Below are 18897 nucleotides of genomic sequence, written 5' to 3' on the forward strand. Positions count from 1 at the left end.
TATTTTTTGAAATATATCTTTTCATCGTCATCCAAACACTTTGATTGCGATACAAAATATGTAATATCCTTCAATACGTGAATATTAAACATAAAAATATAAAATTAAAATAATATATTTATCTCACTTGGCTGGTATAATAATAATACAAATTAAATAATATTTTTTTACATCTTTTATTTTATTTTTAATATTTTTCATAATGAATCGTATAAATAAAAAAAATTAAACAAAAACCATAAAAAAACATTAAAAGGTCATAAAAAGAAATTTGTAGAAAAAACCGTGTAGCATGGAATTTTCTAGAAAAAAATACTTTTTACGGATAGCAGGTGCTTAGAAAGTTTAAAATCTCATTTCGAATTTAAGCTTAATTAATCATTTACCTGTGCGTTCTACGGCCGTTATTATTATTTCAATTATAAAATCAAGTTTAAAGATACAATTTAATAAATTTTTAATATTTGACTTTGATTTATAATATTTTTAAAAATAAAAGTAAATTAATTATTTTTAAATGTCTTTAATTTTTTTAAAATTTTTTATTAGTGTAATAATATAAAAATTATTTTTAAATATTTTAATATTATATAAATTAATACTATAATTGATATTATTATTTTACAAAATTATAAAGTTATAATAATTAAAAATTAATTTATTAGTAAATATAATATTTAAAATATTATGTTCAATAATTAAAATCATTATCTAATTAAAAAATTAATTTATTAGTTAATATAATATTAAAAGATAATTTATATGCTATTTTATAGAATAATCATTATCTAATTAGAAAATTAATTATTATCTAATTAAAAAACTAATTTATTATTGATATGTTATTTCTTAATATTGGAATTTTGTGTTTAATTAGGAATGTAACTTATTAATCAATAAATTAATAGAGAAAATTATAAAATTGCATGTAAGTTTGAGTCTCATATGTCAAAAGTATGTAGACATGTAGACAATAATACTATATGTCAAAAATTAAGAACATATATCAAAAAATTTTAAATCTTAGAAATTAATATATATATATATATATATATATATATATATATATATAGATTAATCAAAAGTTCTTTTTATGGTTCAATTTGGATAAAAACTTAAATTTTTGGGCCAGTTTGCTTTACAACATAAGTTCAGGGACAAATACATCTATACCCTCTCTCCAATATATAAATCTGATTTTTTCAGATGGAGTGGTGGTGGGCGTGTTTCAATTAAAAGGGGAACCTCACTTCTTTTAATCAATTATTCTCCACTGCATCAAAACCCTAACCCTAACTAACAGTACACAAAATCGGCAATGGCTAAGAAGCGAAAGCACGATTCCAAGGCAAGCGTAGAATCGACTGAACCTCCAAAGAAGCAACAACATCAAGAAGAGGAAACTGAAAAACAAGAACAGAAACAAGAAATTGTAGAAGAAGAAACAGAAGAATACGAACAAGTCGAAGAAGAAGTCGAAGAAGAACAAGAAGAGGAAGAGGAAGAGGAAGAGGAAGAAGAAGATGATCAAAATCAAAATCAGATCGACGGTGGAGGTCAAGGTGATGTTAATAATGATTATGATGATGATGACCCGATAGAGAACCTTCTAGAACCATTTGGAAAAGAACAACTTGTGAATCTTCTTAAAGAAGCTTCCGATAAGCACCGTGACGTGGCGGATCGGATTAGAAAAATAGCAGATGCAGATCCAGCTCACAGGAAGATATTTGTGCACGGACTTGGGTGGGACAGCACCGCTGAAACCCTTACTAATGCCTTCAAGCAGTACGGTGAAATTGAAGATTGTAAGGCTGTTTGTGATAAGGTTTCAGGGAAATCCAAAGGTTATGGCTTTATACTTTTTAAGAAGCGGAGTGGGGCCCGCAAGGCATTAGAGGAGCCTCAGAAGAAAATTGGGAATCGAATGACTGCTTGTCAATTGGCTTCGATGGGTCCTGTTCCTACATCTACCGCTCCAGCGAATACCCCCGCTCCTGGTCAACAGCAGGTGTCTGAATATACACAGAGGAAGATTTACATTAGTAATGTTGGGGCGGATTTGGACCCGCAGCAGCTTACTAGTTTCTTTTCTAAGTTTGGAGAAATTGAAGAAGGTCCACTTGGGTTAGATAAATTGACTGGTAAACCCAAAGGGTTCTGTTTGTTTGTGTATAAGAGTGTTGAGAGCGCTAAAAAAGCTCTTGAAGAGCCACATAAAAATTTTGAAGGGCATATTTTGCATTGTCAGAAAGCTGTTGATGGACCAAAACATGGTAAGTCTCAGCAGCAGCAACAGCATCATAATGTGCAGAAGTCGCATTTTCAAAGGAATGGTAATGCTGGTGGTTACAGTGGTAGAAATGTTCCAGGTCCAGCTCATTTAATGGCGCCTGCTGCCCCACCGGGGATTGGGTACCAAGGAGCCGCAGGAGCACCTGCTTTGAATCCTGCACTTGGACAGGCATTAACAGCACTGCTTGCTTCGCAAGGTGCTGGATTGGGGCTTAATTTGCTAGGAAGTTTGGGTTCTGCTGCTGCGGTTAACCAGGGTGGTGTACCTGGTGCTGCAGCTGGAATGCAGGGTGCTTATGGTAATCAACCAAGTATAAGCCCGGGAGTGATTGGTTATGGAAATCAGGGAGTGATGCAGGGTGGTTACTCAAGTCAGCAGATAGGCCAGACTAGTTCTGGAAGAGGGCAGCATGGTGGTGTTGGGCAATATGGTGGTGTGGGGCCTTATATGGGTCACTAGATATTGTCTCTCTTTGGTAAGATGTAGATATGGATGGTCAATTTCTTATGTGAAGTTTTGTTTTGGAAACTGTACAATACTCATGTGCATGCTATATTTTTTATGGTCTCATTGCATTTTTGTGGTAGAGTTGGTTTTACAACTTAAAGCATAAGAACACTCTGATAACTCTTTGAAACTCTTTTATTGCATATCCTTATTTGTTAAGCATTTATTAGTGTTTATGCATTTTTTATGAAATATATGTACTTCTTTTGTGTTTCTAATCAATCTTTATAGCTAATAGCATTCTCATTCTCATAAGTCTAGATAACTTTTTTTTTTAAGCATTCACCTTGTGATTAGCCATTTTATAGTATTTATGCATTCATTGACTGGCTGTACTTTTTCTATATCAGGTGTGCATTGATAGAATTACATAGAATTTGTTTTAATGATGACTCGAAGCTCTTTTTTCGAAGGATTTTAACGCTTATATTCTTTTGAAATTGTTGTCTTTATGTTTTCCTACTAATTTTGCAGATCCCTATAGGTGCATGCATCAGTCTTTTATATATTGGCCTGCCGATTCTTCTGAAGTTTATGGAGCTTATGCAAATGAAGTCTTTCAAAATATGAACAAATGCTGCTTTTGGTTACTAGAAAGAGACTCTTAAAATGTATTTCTGCTTTCTCTACTTAGCTTTATCAGTGTTTTCTTTCATTTCAAAATATTGTATTTGGAGTTTCAGTACTTAGTTTAAAAGCTACTGTATTTTAAGTTTCAGTACTTAGTTTAAAAGCTTTGGAACTATTTGACTACCGTCACGAATCGTGTTTGCCTTGTGCAGTGAGTGAGATATAACAAAATTGCTTTATCTACTTCCACTCATGCAATGTTCTTCGATTTCTTACATTTTAAAATGTCCATGGTAGTTAATTTGGTTGTTTATAGTGGAAATTTTATGACCACTGTTTTCTATGCATTCACAACTTATTTTACTAGTTTTGCAAATCGCTCTACAAGCTATAAACTGGAATTACATTGTACTCAGAAGTTACCTAGTGGTTCTCCATAATGCATGTTTGATCTATTTTGTCCTGCATGGATCTCTGTTGTCAGCAAACACCTAGAGCTCAGATTGCTTATAAAATTTTGCTGCTAGTGGTTTTGATGCAGGTTGAGCAATAATTCTTATTACTGACTTGCAGAAACAGCATGCGGTTGGGCAAGAATGATTAACTGTTCAGATTTTTTTGAAAATTATTTTAGAATTCTCTTTGTATCTTGCAGCTTTTTATCTCCCTGGGATTTGGTTATTTTAAAAGCACTGTCTTTTGCGAATTCAGATTGCTTTAGGCTGTGATATATGTGTATGCTTTTATGTACTATGTCTGGAAATGATTTTGAATTGGTGTTGGTCTTCAAATGTTTGTAAGACAGACTTGTCTTTTTAGAACTCGTAAAAACTTTTTTGATTTTCTTAAACTGAGTTTGCCAGTTCAAACTCTTCAGTTGATTCATATTGTGGAAGATTCACTTGGGGAGAAAATTAAGAATTGACTTGATGTCATACCATAAGAAATTCTTAAGCTCATAAATTTGACTCTCGTTATGCAAGCTTATGTTTGCTTAAAGCTTTTGGTTTTCATATATTAAACTAGCAATTCTATAGAAGCTAATTGATTGTCACAGTTAATTTGTGACACAGAACAAGGTGATTGCATTGGAGTTAAAGGTGAGATTGAGTTAAAAGGCGATTGCACTCTCAATACTTGTTATTTTACATTCCTAGAAAGTTGATATGGGAGCAGGTGGGACCAAGAGAATGCTGGAGTAGGCGATTAAATTATTCAAAGGAACAGAAGCTCTGGCTGACGGTTTTGCCTTTGGGGTATCTGGTTTTGTGAGAAGGCCTGTGGAGATTGACAGAAAAAATGATCTCTTAGAATTTATTGTATAAATAGTTGGTGAGGCATTAGATGATCTTTTTTTCCCTCACTAACAGTTGATGGGATCGGTGCAAGTTGTTCCAACTTCTTTTTTAGTTCTCAACTAAATATTCCCTCTCCCAGAGAATTGGAAACCCTTGGACTGTTCATGCTGATTGGATACTCGGCGAGAATTTTCAGAAAGGAGCTGTTGAGCAGGTACAGTTGCTATTGCTTGCTTATATATTGGTTTGCTTTTATCTGTAGTCAATATGTGAGAGAATTTCTCATATATTGAGGATGGTTGGAGATTCTAATTGTTGAGATGTAAGGTATTTCTGCTTGTTACTTTGAATTTTGGTAAGGTAGAATTTTGACAAATCCCAATGAGATTAGCATCCTGAAGCAAATTATTTTTAACCAATTCTTCCTTCTCGGGAAAAATATCTTCACACCATCAGTGTCTTAAAGTCCAGGATGAAATATGTAGGGTACGGTTAAAAGTTATGATTGTTGGGTTTTACATGTTTCTGCTAGTTTGACAGAATTCTGGCAATTTTCAACTGAAATATTTACTGCATTTTTATCTGAATAGCTTAGGGAAAAGCAAATAACTAATATGTGATTGAGAAGCTGGATAGTTGGTCATTAATGCCGAAATGGATATACCTGACAAATCAATGCAGCTTGAGAGGGAAGATTGCTCCATCAATTTTTTGATGACAAGTCCTGAATTTTGTTGTAAAGCTTATGTATGATCTCATTATGATGTTAATAGTGGATTAGAATTAGGTTGCAATTGTAGATTATACAGCAGATTTCAGTGGGTTCACTTGGCGGGTTGTTTTGGTGAGGGATGGAACTTTGTAGAAATTGCGAGCAGCGTTGCTGGTGTAGCTGCTTCACTTTCGGTGGTAGAATGATGTCAATTCACAGGGGCTGTTACTTTTGTTTTATAAGGAGTATATATTATGTGTTTATTTATTTATGTTGAAAAACTGGCTGAATCAGAAATGTATGTGTTTTTATACATGGGACCTAACTTTAATTGGTCATTTGAACATGACTCCCCTCTATTATCGATTTGTTTATGATTCGGACTTTAATTTATACAAAATCTGAATTCGTCTAATCTAATTGCGCGTCTTTGTATATAAATGGGTCGTAGTCAACACTCTATTTAGGTGCGATGTGGGCCCGTCTATTCGTGGGTGGTCTAAAAAATCTTTTGAGTCCCAACTCCAGTAGATATCACAAAGGATGAAAGTAATTGATGACTTTACCTTGGCAATCCATCGTTGATCCTAGTTTCCCATGTAGAGCTTGTGCTCCCTATTCACACATTTGATTGAGGATTATGTAATTGTAAAAGAAAAAAAAAAGCCACAAAAGTAAAAACTGAAGACATTCTAATGGCAGATATTTAGCATTCTGTGATATTTAGGTTTCTAAGGGGCAGAATAACGCCACAGAAAATAATTCTTGACGATATCTAACCTTGCGGATGCTAAGATCCCACTTATAACCGAAGCTTATAATTAGGCTCACGGGTCCATTTGGCTCACAAATTATTTTTCAAGATCCAATTTGCCACGAAATCCGAATAAACTATTCATCCGAAATGATGAACTGTTCTTGGTTCTTCCTGCTTGGAGATTAGCAGACTTTTCATCCTGCTTGGACTAAAGATAGCAGCATCCTCCTAATTTCAATGGGCAACAACAATTCTGAAAAGAATAATGTTCAAGAAGCTGACAGCCTCTTTTGAGTTTTTGAATGATCGAAATATAAGAAGAAAAAAAAAAGGCTTACCATTTCATTTCATGAGGTAGAATTTCAGTTTTGTCAGACCACCATTTCAGATTGAATTGAAACAAGTTGGAACAAAAATATGAAGTTTTAGCAGAATTGCAATGAATTAGACCTTGAAAAGTAGCTCATGGGCCAAATTAACCCTTTAACCTCTCAACTAGAAACATTCATAACCCTCCATTAATCATATTCTTGCAGCTTAAATAAATAACATAACTTAACATACTGTAATAAAATTTATCAGAATCCAAAAAAACCTGTAACCTAAAGTAAAAGATCAGTGCTAATCATCACGACATAAAAATGGGGTAAATGGAAGCCTGCTAGTTCATGAATTATGGAATATGCTAAGGTCTTATGTTCTGTCAGATGTTGCGATCAGGAGTGACTCTACAAGCTGGGAAGTTGTGATTTGTCTCAAAATGCGAGTACCTGTGGATACGCAGACACCTGGGATTTGCTCGTTTCGCCTAGAAACAGTACAAAATATTAGATAAACAGCTGAAATAGCAGCAAGAACCGGGTTTACATGGTAGTGGCTTGAGCAAAAGGCATTTCATACCATTAAGTAATTACAGAAGTTAAAGAAAATTGACTTTTCTTCAATTTCGCAAGAGTTCTAGACCTGCAACCAACATTCATATACAATAGTGTTTTTTTTTCAAGTCATGTAGCAGATCTCCTTTTATACTTGCTCTGCACTAGGCTCAGCAGGAAATCAGTAAAAATATGCTCATAATCCGGCATTTTCCCATACCCTGCAATAATTTCAAAAACTTGTTCAACACAAGACATCTCAGATCCAGCCTTTATTGTATAACTGAAGCACAGGTGTGTAAAAGGTTACAGGCAGAAACATATACACCATGCAACCAGACATAGCATGAGATTCATCAAACAACAATAAACTGCAAATATAAGTAAATAGAAAAAATCTCTCGAAACTACTATTTAGTGACAATAAAAATAGAACAGTTATACCTGAGAGAGATTATTGGCCTCTGCTCATTGCTTAAAGAGCTTGCCAATGATTTAGCTCCATTTGTTTTTTCTATGTCCTAAAATTCCTTTTTTTTTGTGGCCATATCAGAAAGGTACATATAGGAGAGCTTAAAAGAGTAATTAACTCATAAATTTGCTCAGAAAAAAAAAACTATTTGACTCATAAATAGCTTATGAACAGTAATATTTTGCCTCAAAAAGACCAGTTGATTGGCAATGAGATAAGTAGTTACACTATTTAGCTGGAAAGTCATATTCAAGCATTTTAAGATTATTGGTATATAGAGACAAAAGTCATTGTTTAATTAGAAAACAAAAGAGCATAGAAAAGACATGGTTATCTCTCAGATATAGATGAACGAGCAATGTCTCCATTTGTTTGGAGAAAGTATAGGCTTGTTTAGTTGTGGGAAACCGAAGTTGTTTCCTAGAAAATTCTTCCAAGAAAACAGAGAAGTAGAAATTCATATTTACTTGACATAATTTTCCAAAATTGAGAAATAGAAAAACATTTTTCAAATCTCCATATTTATATACATACATAAAGAAAACAATATTTTGATATTTACTATTTAGAAAACATGGAGCCATAAAGTGTGGGTTCTACTATTACTTTTTATTTTGTATATCCAAACTAACACATCTCTTTTTCTTTTTTGTGGCTCTTAACTTAATTTTTAATTTTTCCATTTCTCAAATCAGAAATAAAAAATTAGAAAAACTTGAAAATGAAAAAGAGAACTGAAAATTGAAAATGAAAAAAATTCTCCACAACTAAACAACCCCTGTGTTTTCAAATTTTCTGGTTCCACCTAGTTTCCTGTTAACAGTTTCAATAGGATGATCATTAAATCAACAAAGATACCAACACCACACAGAAAAATAGACAGACTGAAAATAGTCCCTTAACGCTATGCAAAATGTTAAAGAGCCCAGACTATGAAAAGAAAAGGCAGGCAAAAGATGATAAGTGTATAAATTATATATTCAAAAGTACTTTTTATTATTTGGAAAAAAAAAGAACTTGCCAGGAAAGTAGTTGATGTCAATCACATAGAATCTATCTCTAGTCCCATGCTCTCGAATCATATCTATGTTGAACAAACGAAGGCCCTGGAAAATGCATCACAAAGAAATTGTGATTAACATAGAGTCCAATAAAGCAGAGAGAGAGAGAGAAAGTAAGGCTACCAGTCTACAACGAAGCTCCCTTGCAAGCCTCTCCAGTAAAGGACGAGGAGGAAGTTCTGAAAGAAGGCAACACCAGACCAGATTAATGCAAAAGGAGTTAGGATAATCTACGAACTGCTTTTGTTTTCTGCCATCTCTGACAAAAAAAGAGAACCTACTATGTTGATCCATATGACAATGCTCACATAAATTAAAATGAAGAGGTACAGAGCAACTGATTCAACCATTCAGCATTCATTTCTCAGGGTATCTACCCAAATTTGAGGTCAGTTAGGAACAAACAAATTGATTAAATATTCATAACAATTACAGCCCTTACAACCACCCAAAAGAAGTAAATAAATAAAATCAGAAACTCTAAAGTATTATTCACAAAAATAAGTGTATCATCTCTTGAACAAAAAGATTTTTTTAAGAATCTCACCACCAACAGAAGGATCCAAATTTGCATCATCTGCAGAAGCCGCAGCAGAAGAGACCCTTGGAAAACGGAACACACCTGCAACTTTTGCTAGCTCACAATTACTGACATTAGGCAGAGAGAATCGCCGAACAACCTTTATAGTTTCTCCGACAATATAAACCTTAAAGAGAACACCACCTAGTACAAGAGGTGCCAAATTTAGAATTTCAAACAACAAAATATTGATGGCTGCACTAAAATAGATTTCCTGCCTTAGTCAAAATATCTTACCGTGATTAACAAACTCTTGTAGAACCATAGGAGGTTCCAGTTCTGACAGAGAGAATTCATCATAAGCAAGAAACAATTCATGTGACTTGGCAGTTCCATCCACTACCAATGGTTTTGCAACTACAATGGTAACATAGAAAAGTAATTAAACAATGCATGATCCAAACGAACAATTGAAACAATTATGGAATATATAAGTAACAATCAGGACAACCACAACTTGTCAAATAAATATTTTCCAACTGATGCTTAAAGGATTTCAAAATTGATCATTATAAATCTATTGAACAAAACCATAGCCCCATAAGTACATTAACCTTAACAACTTGATGAGATTCTAATGGTCATATCCATCCCTTCTTCTCTACCATCTGGTATCAGGTATGCAGAGGTGAGTACTGGAGATTGACCAAGTTGCACATATGCATGGAAATTTTACCTAGTGGCAATTTTAGCCCTGCTTTGCTAACTTCACGAGGTATGGATGATGGATCTTTATTGACAACCATTTGCCTTGGAACACAAACCTTGCCTGTAGGAACAACAAATAATTGCTCAACCAGTCAGTATTACTGAAACTACCGTCAATTTTTGAAGGAAAGACTAGTATACAGAAGTTCAAGAAGAAGAAGAAGTTAATTAATCTACAAAGTAAGAAAATTTAGAAAGATTACCATGGCAGTCAGCCAAATTGAGATCAGCAACATCTTGGAGCATGGACTGGCGGTTGCTTAAATGTTGTATAGCATCAGGAGGATCAAGAACAGTTACTTCTGGATTTTTTTGCTGGTAATCCTTTAATATGAAAAAAGAACAAAAAGAAATAGAAGGATTAGGATGAGCCCTTACTGAATAGGTAGAGTTCCAAAACGAAAATATTGAAACTACAGCAGCTCGTATCTCCCATACTGGGAGATGCCCAATGCTCAATTCGTCTCCAGATCCCATGTAGCCCAATACATTAGTAATGGTAACTATCAGGTTAATGAAGCCAGCTAGCATAAATTAACCATGAAAATGTGATGGTTCAGACCAAAGCTTTTATTGTAACAGACAACATTCTGAGGGTCTTATTAACATCATATATATTGAGAAAAAAGGGGCGTTTAGACAGAAATTTAAAATAACAATTTGTTGACCGTAATTTAAGTCTCAGGAAATAAAATTTTATTTTGGTGACCCACTTCAGCTATCTGGTCATCATGATTCATGATGGAAAGAGAAAGAATTCTGCATATTATGCCAATGATACATAGTTCCAAGGTTCAAAAGACTCTGTTGTGCAATCATTTTCTGTTGAGCTGAAATTTAATCCCTGGCATAAACTGATGGAACTACACTAGACCAAATCATACATTACACACGTATTTATCTGTAAGTACACATTCAATTAGCATAAAGGCCAGATTACAAACCTCAATTACTTCACACCAGTCCTTTCCCAACAACTACAAGGAACATATAAATTCCATCAGACATTTGCTTGTAAAGTAAGCTCAAATAGATAAAAGAAAATATAGAGGTGTAGAAATTGAAAAATTCCTCATCCACAATCTGATAAGATATCCAAAATCATCACAGCATAAAAAGCAAATAATGCAGAAAAAAAAGCTTTTCAAACATAAAACATACTACCAAAAATTACAAGTATTGCTGTGCATGGCTATACAGGTGTGTGCGTGCATATGTCAGAATCAGAGAGAGAGAGAGAGAGAGAGAGCACTAACCTTGTGCAGAACAACATCAAAAGGACCTTGATCTAATAATGGCTTCTTTAGATCAATGGCAACAAACAATATCCCCTTATTTCTGCATCAAAGATGGAAGCACTTTTGTTCATCATTCTAAAATGCCCAAATAAAGAGGAAACATTCAGAAAACTTAACCAATTAAATTATCAAATGTCCGTAGTCCAACTACTGAAGCCATTTTGAAATTTTCTGCCTCTTGCTTCCACAAGACAAAATCATTTCATCATTTAAAGTTTTTAAAAAAATGAAGCTGTTTCCGCTAATGTGAATGTAGTTCATAAATATGTTCTCTATCCTTTTTTCGGGTCCACCAGAAGGTTCATTGGATCACAAGTAGCACAGCAGGGATATGAACTCCACCAGTCAATAATTACTCCCACCCAATCACCCATGCCCCAATGGAATTAAGATTTCAAAACAATAATAGTATAACCATAAATTGAAGACATCATCACCATTATACAAATGCAAATAGTAGACGATAATAGAACTTCATTTAGATACTTAATTTAATTATAGAGTAGGTGGTCTCTCACAGATCGGTGGACCCCACAAATGGATCCCACCAACCTGCATGTAAAATGGCAAACCACTGCAGCTGGACCAACCAATAATTCCTTTTATACGTGAGACCGTCTACTCATGGATGTATATGGTAAATACTGATATTCAGTAAAAACTAACAGAAAGCAAAGGTAAATTCAGCACTGAATCAGCAGCAAACATGAGCAAATAGGTCTAATCTATTAAAAATTACCAAAATACATTTATTTTAGCAATATCAACAAATAAAAAATATCCTTAGAAATAATTAGACAACTTATTGCATATCCTTAGAAATAATTAGACAACTTATTGCACAGTAGACATTTTAAAGTACAGAACCAATCACCAAATATTGACTTTATGTTCCTCAGTCCACACTCCTCAGATGCCAATTGAAAGAATATATATATGATGGAATATTCCCACAACAATAGAAATCAAAATTCTTGTGCATAAAAGAAAAGAAAAAAGAAAGATTCCAGATAGCCTGAAGTAAAAGCATATCTAATAAGTCAAGCAAAACAAGTTGCCAAAAATCTATTCAAGACAGTGATATCCACATACCCAACAATTTATTCTTTACCATTACCACAAAGACATTATATCCTCAGCCACTGTAAAAACTCTGATTTTGGAATAAAGCACCAAAACAAACCAAAAAAAAATCAAAAAAAAAAAAGAAAGAAAGAAAGAAAGAACCTAACTTGCAAAATATCAAGAATACTAAGATAACCCATTTCAGGAAATTGTACAGCAAACTCACAAAAGAACAAAACTTCACATCAACAATCCAGAGTATATAGATGGATACAATAATGATTGGTGTAAGAAGCAATGAAGCTGGAAAATACAGTAATAAAAACATATTGATACGAGTACATGCATATACATATGAAGACATATAAACAGTGAAGTGAGTGTACCTGGCCAAAGCTTCAAGCTTGGGCTGTAAGAAACTCTTCCTCTTCTTTGATGTCAAGGCATACCCAACCACCACCATTTTCTGCTGCTGCTGTATTGACACCGACATCGTTTTCCCTTCCTCCTTGTCCTCTCCTTCTTGAGATGAAATTTCACTGTTTATCCTCATAGCTCAACAACCCAGAAAACCCTAAAATAAACTCGATGAAAACTTCAATCTTTGCTTTTATTTTTTAAAGAAAGACTGAATCTCTTAAAAAAGTCTGAATTCTGTTTGACTAATTTCTCAAAAACAGAGAAAAATTGAATTCACAAACTTCTTTTAAGGGTTATGTTTTTCACTTTTTTTATGCTAAGTTATAAAGAGAAAGATGAGCTAAAGTGATTAGTGGTTGGATTAGGCCTTTCCTATTTTCTCCACAGAGACACAGACAGATAAGGAATTTCAATTCAAATTGCAGACACAGAAAAGGAGAAGAGAAGAGAGTAAAAGAAGAGAACAAACCAGAAGTGAATTTAATTTGGAAAAATTTGGGGTTTGTTTGTGTGTTAATGTATATGTGTATAAGACATACTTTGAGCTGAATTTTTCTTTTTGTTACATTCAAAGATTTATTACGCTGAGAATTGTAGTGGTGGAAGCTTTGGAAACTTCTTAAAAAACATTTCATTTCATTGACTACTTTGCCCCTAATATTTATACAATATAACATTATAATATTACATAAAAATGTAAAAAGAAGTGACACATAAATTTACAAATGTTATCACTAATTCATTAACTAAGGGTAATTTAACTATTTACTAATTTGATTGAATAATAAAAATAATTAATAATTAATTAAATAAAGTTTAACTATATTGTATACTTGATCAATCACAATTTTATTTAAATTTAATTTTAGAAAAAATTATTGTTACTTCAGTTTTATGCATTAGTTATTATTTTAATATAATAAAAGTACTTGTTATATATTTTATTAAATTAAGCTAGTTTAATTAAAATATTAAATAAATAATTAAATGGATTAAAATTAAATTTGAGTGTGGTCGGACTTGACTATAAGAGCAATAATTTATTTTATAAAATAAACTAAAATTTGAAAATATATTCTGGTTTTATTATTTTATCAATTTGTAAACTAAAAGGATTTAATTTAATTTTATATTTAATAGTTGTTTTACTTTTTTGAAAAAAATATATTTTTAAGTTTTTAAATTTTATTTTATTAAATTTTTTTATTTTACTCAATAAAATAAATAAAAATTTTATAAAATACATATAAAGAAATCTTTAATTCAAGTAAAAATAAATGTACAACGAAATAAAATTTAGAGACTCAATAGAATAAAACTGAAATTTTTTAAAGAGAAATAACATTAAAAAAACTCAGAAATTTAATAATGAGTTTTATCTAATTATTTTACTTAATTCATAAAAAATCCAACTATTAATACTTATTGCATAATATTGATAAAAAATATAAATATATTTTAAATAAAAATTTAATTTAAATTTTATAAATTAAAAATAATTATAACAACCGCATATACAATTAATATTTATAAATCTTTGAGCGAGTAAAAGAAATGAAATTCAAAATACCACTCATACTTGGTTTGGAGTATAAACTCAAGGCTTGAGAGGGATAATGTATTCTTTTATTTACTAAATCATTACTTTGTACTTCATATTTTCAGCACTTTTAGTTTAATATTGTAAATACTGATATAAATCATATTTTAACAAAAAAGAAAATTAGAATTGATCATAATCAACTATTTTAATATGCAATTTTGTTATTTTTTATCAAATTTAAAAGATATTTTTAGTAAAAAATTTTAAGTGTTTATGAAATTCACAATATATTGTTATATTAACTATAAATTTATATTTAAATAATAATTTATGTTTCTTTGTTGCATCATAAACTCAAAAATAATGTAAAAGAAAACAAATTATTTAAAACCATATATTATCAGTATTGCAATGTACATATAATGTGAATTCTCAACTTGAAATTATTACTTTGAAATCCCTTATTAAATTAAGAAATTAAAAAGGAAACCTCTGTCCCTCAAATGTATCAAGCATGGCATTTTTCAGTAATAATGTCTTTTTTCTTTCTTATTTTCCTTCTTTAGGTTACTATTAATTGGGGCCAATACATTCAATTGGAGCAAATATCCAATGAGAAAATGCTTATCCTTGTTAGAATATACTTATTTACAAGAAAAATATGTAGAGTATATTCATCAAGTTAGGCCAAAATAGTCCAAAATTGGTCCATCAATTACCCCAATTACAACCTAGCTAATTGGCACTCAAATTATTATTGAAAATCCATACCTAATTAAGTATGATTCTGAGTCATCCAAATTGATTAGAGTACAATTAATTTGACCTAGTCCCTTGCTAAATTTTGTTTCCTAGGTTGCACAATATAAGTTTGGTCTAATTATAAATATATATCTCAATTTAAAGAAAGTTTCAAATGCTTTATTAATTTATAACTTAAAAATTATGTTTCTTAAGTTCACCTCCAAATTTAACAATTTAACCAATTCAACGAGGTCTTATTTTAATGATTTATTAAGATTATTTATTAATTTTTAAAATTGATTAAAATTTTTCTATCCATTATTTATCAATAATTGATAAAAAAAACTTTAATAATAAAAAAATATGTAAGCAGATGACTATCCTCCGATGCACCTTATAATTAATTAAGCCTCCAATACAAAGGAATAAGGTACAATATATATGGAGATTAAAGTATAGTTATAAGAAGTGGAGGTTAATAAAGCTTAATTATGCATTTAATATGATAACTTAGTGATGCTTAATCATGTTTAAAATATAAAGATGTACATGAGATAGGATCTTATCCATATCATTTCTTTCTTTTGTGATCACCAAGAGCCATCATCCATGCAAGATATGTTGGATGCCTAATGTTTTAAAACAGCAAAATTTTATTGGGTGATGATGTTTGGTGTGGATAATGTTATTGTACTTATACATAGTACAGGTATATATGCCTCCAAAACTATATAATATAGATATTAATGGTGGGTCTAAGTTTGAAAATGTTTAAAAGAATATAAAATTAGCAAAGCCCCTTAGTTTATCATACTTAATTCTGCTGCTAATAATTTGTTTGGAAGGATGAACAAGACACACCTACCCACTTCATAAATCATCTGCCTATCTGCACTTCAGCTGAACTTATCAGCTATAATAGTTAACTTGAACAAAATTATTGCACTTCATAAATTTATTTGGTTGAAAGAATGAGAAATTGGAATAAGCCTTGCTTTTTATTTTAAAGTAAGATTAATTTTTTTAAAAAATATTATTGAGAAAATAATAATAAAAATAACTAAAAGTTAAACTCTAAACTATTCAGTCACAAGCATTAATACTATGCTAAAAACTATTCAACTAAAGAATTACTAAGGTTTAAAGTGATATTAATCTCTTTTTAACACATACACAATGTTAGGCACATCAACTTTTGCATATATAATATTTTGAGAGAAAAATAATGCAATGATAAATGGTACGTTGTCAAACAAAAAAAAAAAAAGGCACATTTAAATAACTAGTTAAATAACATGAATTACTTGTGTTGCCATGTAATATGCAAATTCCTTTGATGGTAATCATGATCACTATCAAGACAAGACAAAGCTAATGTGTTGTTGCTTTCAAGATGATTTCAGAGATCAAAACATTCATTGCATGTCATGTTTTTTATTAGAAGCAAAGGAAAAGAAAAGAGAAAATACATGATCACATGTGAAATGTGGATAGTATGAGTTGTATATAGGCAATGGCACTAAAGCAGCATAATCATTTCATCAAAATGACCTAATACATGACATATTTTACCATATGCTATATTATATTAAATGACTTTCAGTAATAATTATATATCAATGAGTCAATAAATGATATCTCATATCATGTGAAGCCGCTCTCGGTTAAAGGAGGTACACTTGTGCTCACTTATTGCATTCCAAAGTATAGGATTAGAAAATAGGGTTGAGGCTGTAATGAGGAATGTTCATTGATGTAAGAAGGTCTTTGGTTGTAAGGACTTGTGGTGGGAAGTAGATAAACAAAAGAGTGAGAGTGGAATGTTATAGATGTGGTGGCTCAATGCCTAATGAATGGTTCACTTTCCCGGTGGTTGTCATGTGGTGGACTTACCTTACTCAAAGTTTGCAGAGCTCATTTAGCTAGATTTAATTGGGGGGACTTTTGACTTCCCTTTTATATATAAAAAAAAAAAAAAAAGTGAAACTTACAAGGGAAAGAAAGAATTGTTGGGTTTGGTGGAAGGGATTCAAATGGCACTATGCTTGAATTGTAGTATTCTATTATTTGCTAATCTCTACCACCATTACTAGAAGCTGGAAAGTTGGAAAGCAATGGATAAATGGTGATACTCTGTTTTATCTAAACCTTAAGCTTTATCATGAACACCCACAAATCAAATGAGTTGGAATTTTATTGGATAGTTTGGATGTGCAATGTTGCTTATGATGGGTTTGGTTGAAGTCCTTACTCCATCTTATTGGATGGTGCTAATAAGGAAGAATGAGGATCATTTTGGAAGGAAAGATGAATTGCATGGATGTTTTAATTATTTAGAGTAATTACTATTTGCTCCCTATATTTATCCATATTATATTAGTTACCCTTGACATTTTAAATTTTTTTTTTCATTTTTCTGTTTTATAATTTTATACTAAAAATCCCTTTCCATCAGATTTTCCGGTAAACAATTTTTGATTAGGTTTTATTTTATACTATTTGACTCTTGATCTTTTGTGGAATATACAAATTGCTTCTTATAATTTATTTATAATACTAAAACTTTATTGTCTAATTTTATACAAAAATTAATTTTAATTTTTGTACAAAATAATTAACTAATATTCTTTAATTACTCTAATTTTTAATATAATTAAATTTTAATAAAATTTAAATATCTTAAAAGTACTTATATTAATAAAAAAATTAAAAATTTATATAATTGAACTTTAAATTATTAAAATAAAATAGATAGTATTATTAGTATTAATTTTATTGCAGTAGGCTTGTGACTTTGATAAGAAGTTTAAATATCAAATTATATTCTTTTATCAATTTAAATTCTTAAGAATTTATTTTATATTTATATATTACATAAAAAATCAAGAGGTAAATAGTATAAAATTGAACTTAATTAACGATTCCCTTATAAAAATTCTAATGGAATGAGGTTTGAATATAAAATTATAAAATAAAAAAAATGTTAAAAAGTAACTAATATAATAATAATAAAAAAAAGAGTGCAAATAGCCCTGATAATTTCATTAATGTTGAAAGCACATGGGCCAAATTCCTCTGGGACTTTTAAGTATATTTTTATAGGTTTAATGGGTTATATACTCTTTCATTTAAACCCGTTTATAGGGCCGTTGGCCTATCTTAGATTCCACTACTATTTTGGATTTAAAGACCTCTTTAATACCAACAATCTATTTTAATTGTTGATAAAAGAAAACTGTAATTTATAAATATTATTTTTTTTAAAACCTGAATACAATAAAAAAAATTTATATTCTATATAGAAATAATTTATATAAAAATAATCTCTACATAATAATAAAAAAATTTAATCGCGATCTGAACCAATTATAAATATGAATAGATTTTATATTATAATAAATTATATATTTTTTAAGTCTCGTCTTAAAAAAATATTTCTCTTTAGTAATATTTGTGTATATAAAATATATGTTATTCAATCGTATTGTAATATTATTTTATCTCATTAATTTTATTTATATAATATAATAAAATATTAACATATTTTATCTCTAGTTTCTATCATCTTACGACAAAATTAAATATTAAGTTTAAAAAAAAAATAGTACTCGAACTGTTTTGCAATCATAAATTTTATCTGAGCTCAAATGTATGGCTATAAATAGGTTTTATTGTAGGAAGACTAACCAATGGGCTATTATTTGGTTCGTTGCGACCAATAGTAAGAGGGATTCTAGTTCTGGTATGAATCTATGGTTGTCCTTGTTAGATTTATTAGCTTTTGGACCGCGCTTTTATTAATTACTATATACATTATGCTCTTGTGATCTTCTTTGCTTTCACGAAATAATATTATGGTTTTAATGTTTCCGGTATACATACAGGAGACAGACTGATAGATTCACTTGCCAAGTTGGAGTACTCTGCACCATTTGTGACTTTATTTTATGAGGTTGAACCTCCACCTTAACCTCTAAGGTCCAAACTAGCA

At 30.8% G+C, this 18897-nt stretch overlaps 2 protein-coding genes across 8 annotated transcripts; one reads left to right on the top strand and one right to left on the bottom strand.

Moving 5' to 3' along the window:
* Positions 1–1179: 1179 nt before the first annotated feature.
* LOC8268908 (UBP1-associated protein 2A) lies at positions 1180–5729 on the top strand. 6 transcript variants are annotated; one of them, XR_001535417.3, is made up of 4 exons: positions 1181–2771; positions 3278–3414; positions 4431–4885; positions 5262–5729. XR_001535417.3 is itself a non-coding variant. In XM_048376091.1 (2 exons), the coding sequence occupies exon 1, from the start codon at positions 1319–1321 to the stop codon at positions 2753–2755; it is 1437 nt and encodes a 478-aa protein (XP_048232048.1). In that variant the 5' UTR covers positions 1180–1318; the 3' UTR covers positions 2756–2771; positions 4431–5729. The 6 variants fall into 6 exon arrangements, 3 of the variants coding, with proteins under 3 accessions (XP_048232048.1, XP_048232049.1, XP_015576612.2); XR_007216485.1 differs by having other exon boundaries at positions 4431–5729; XR_001535416.3 differs by having other exon boundaries at positions 4447–5729.
* An 834-nt stretch (positions 5730–6563) lies between these two features.
* On the bottom strand, positions 6564–13207 carry LOC8268910 (inositol-tetrakisphosphate 1-kinase 3). 2 transcript variants are annotated; one of them, XM_015721135.3, is made up of 11 exons: positions 12586–13203; positions 11093–11174; positions 10781–10813; positions 10040–10160; positions 9805–9897; positions 9366–9485; positions 9096–9272; positions 8672–8727; positions 8509–8593; positions 7041–7236; positions 6564–6948 (listed from the first exon to the last, which is right to left on the bottom strand). In XM_015721135.3, exons 1-10 carry the CDS (start codon positions 12750–12752, stop codon positions 7145–7147), a joined length of 1026 nt encoding a protein of 341 aa, XP_015576621.1. In that variant the 5' UTR covers positions 12753–13203; the 3' UTR covers positions 6564–6948; positions 7041–7144. The 2 variants fall into 2 exon arrangements, with proteins under 2 accessions (XP_015576621.1, XP_025013658.1); XM_025157890.2 differs by lacking the exons at positions 6564–6948; positions 7041–7236; positions 8509–8593 and having other exon boundaries at positions 8670–8807; positions 12586–13207.
* Positions 13208–18897: the final 5690 nt, after the last annotated feature.

Source organism: Ricinus communis, chromosome 6, assembly GCF_019578655.1.
Source record: "Ricinus communis isolate WT05 ecotype wild-type chromosome 6, ASM1957865v1, whole genome shotgun sequence".
Lineage (NCBI taxonomy): Eukaryota > Viridiplantae > Streptophyta > Magnoliopsida > Malpighiales > Euphorbiaceae > Ricinus > Ricinus communis.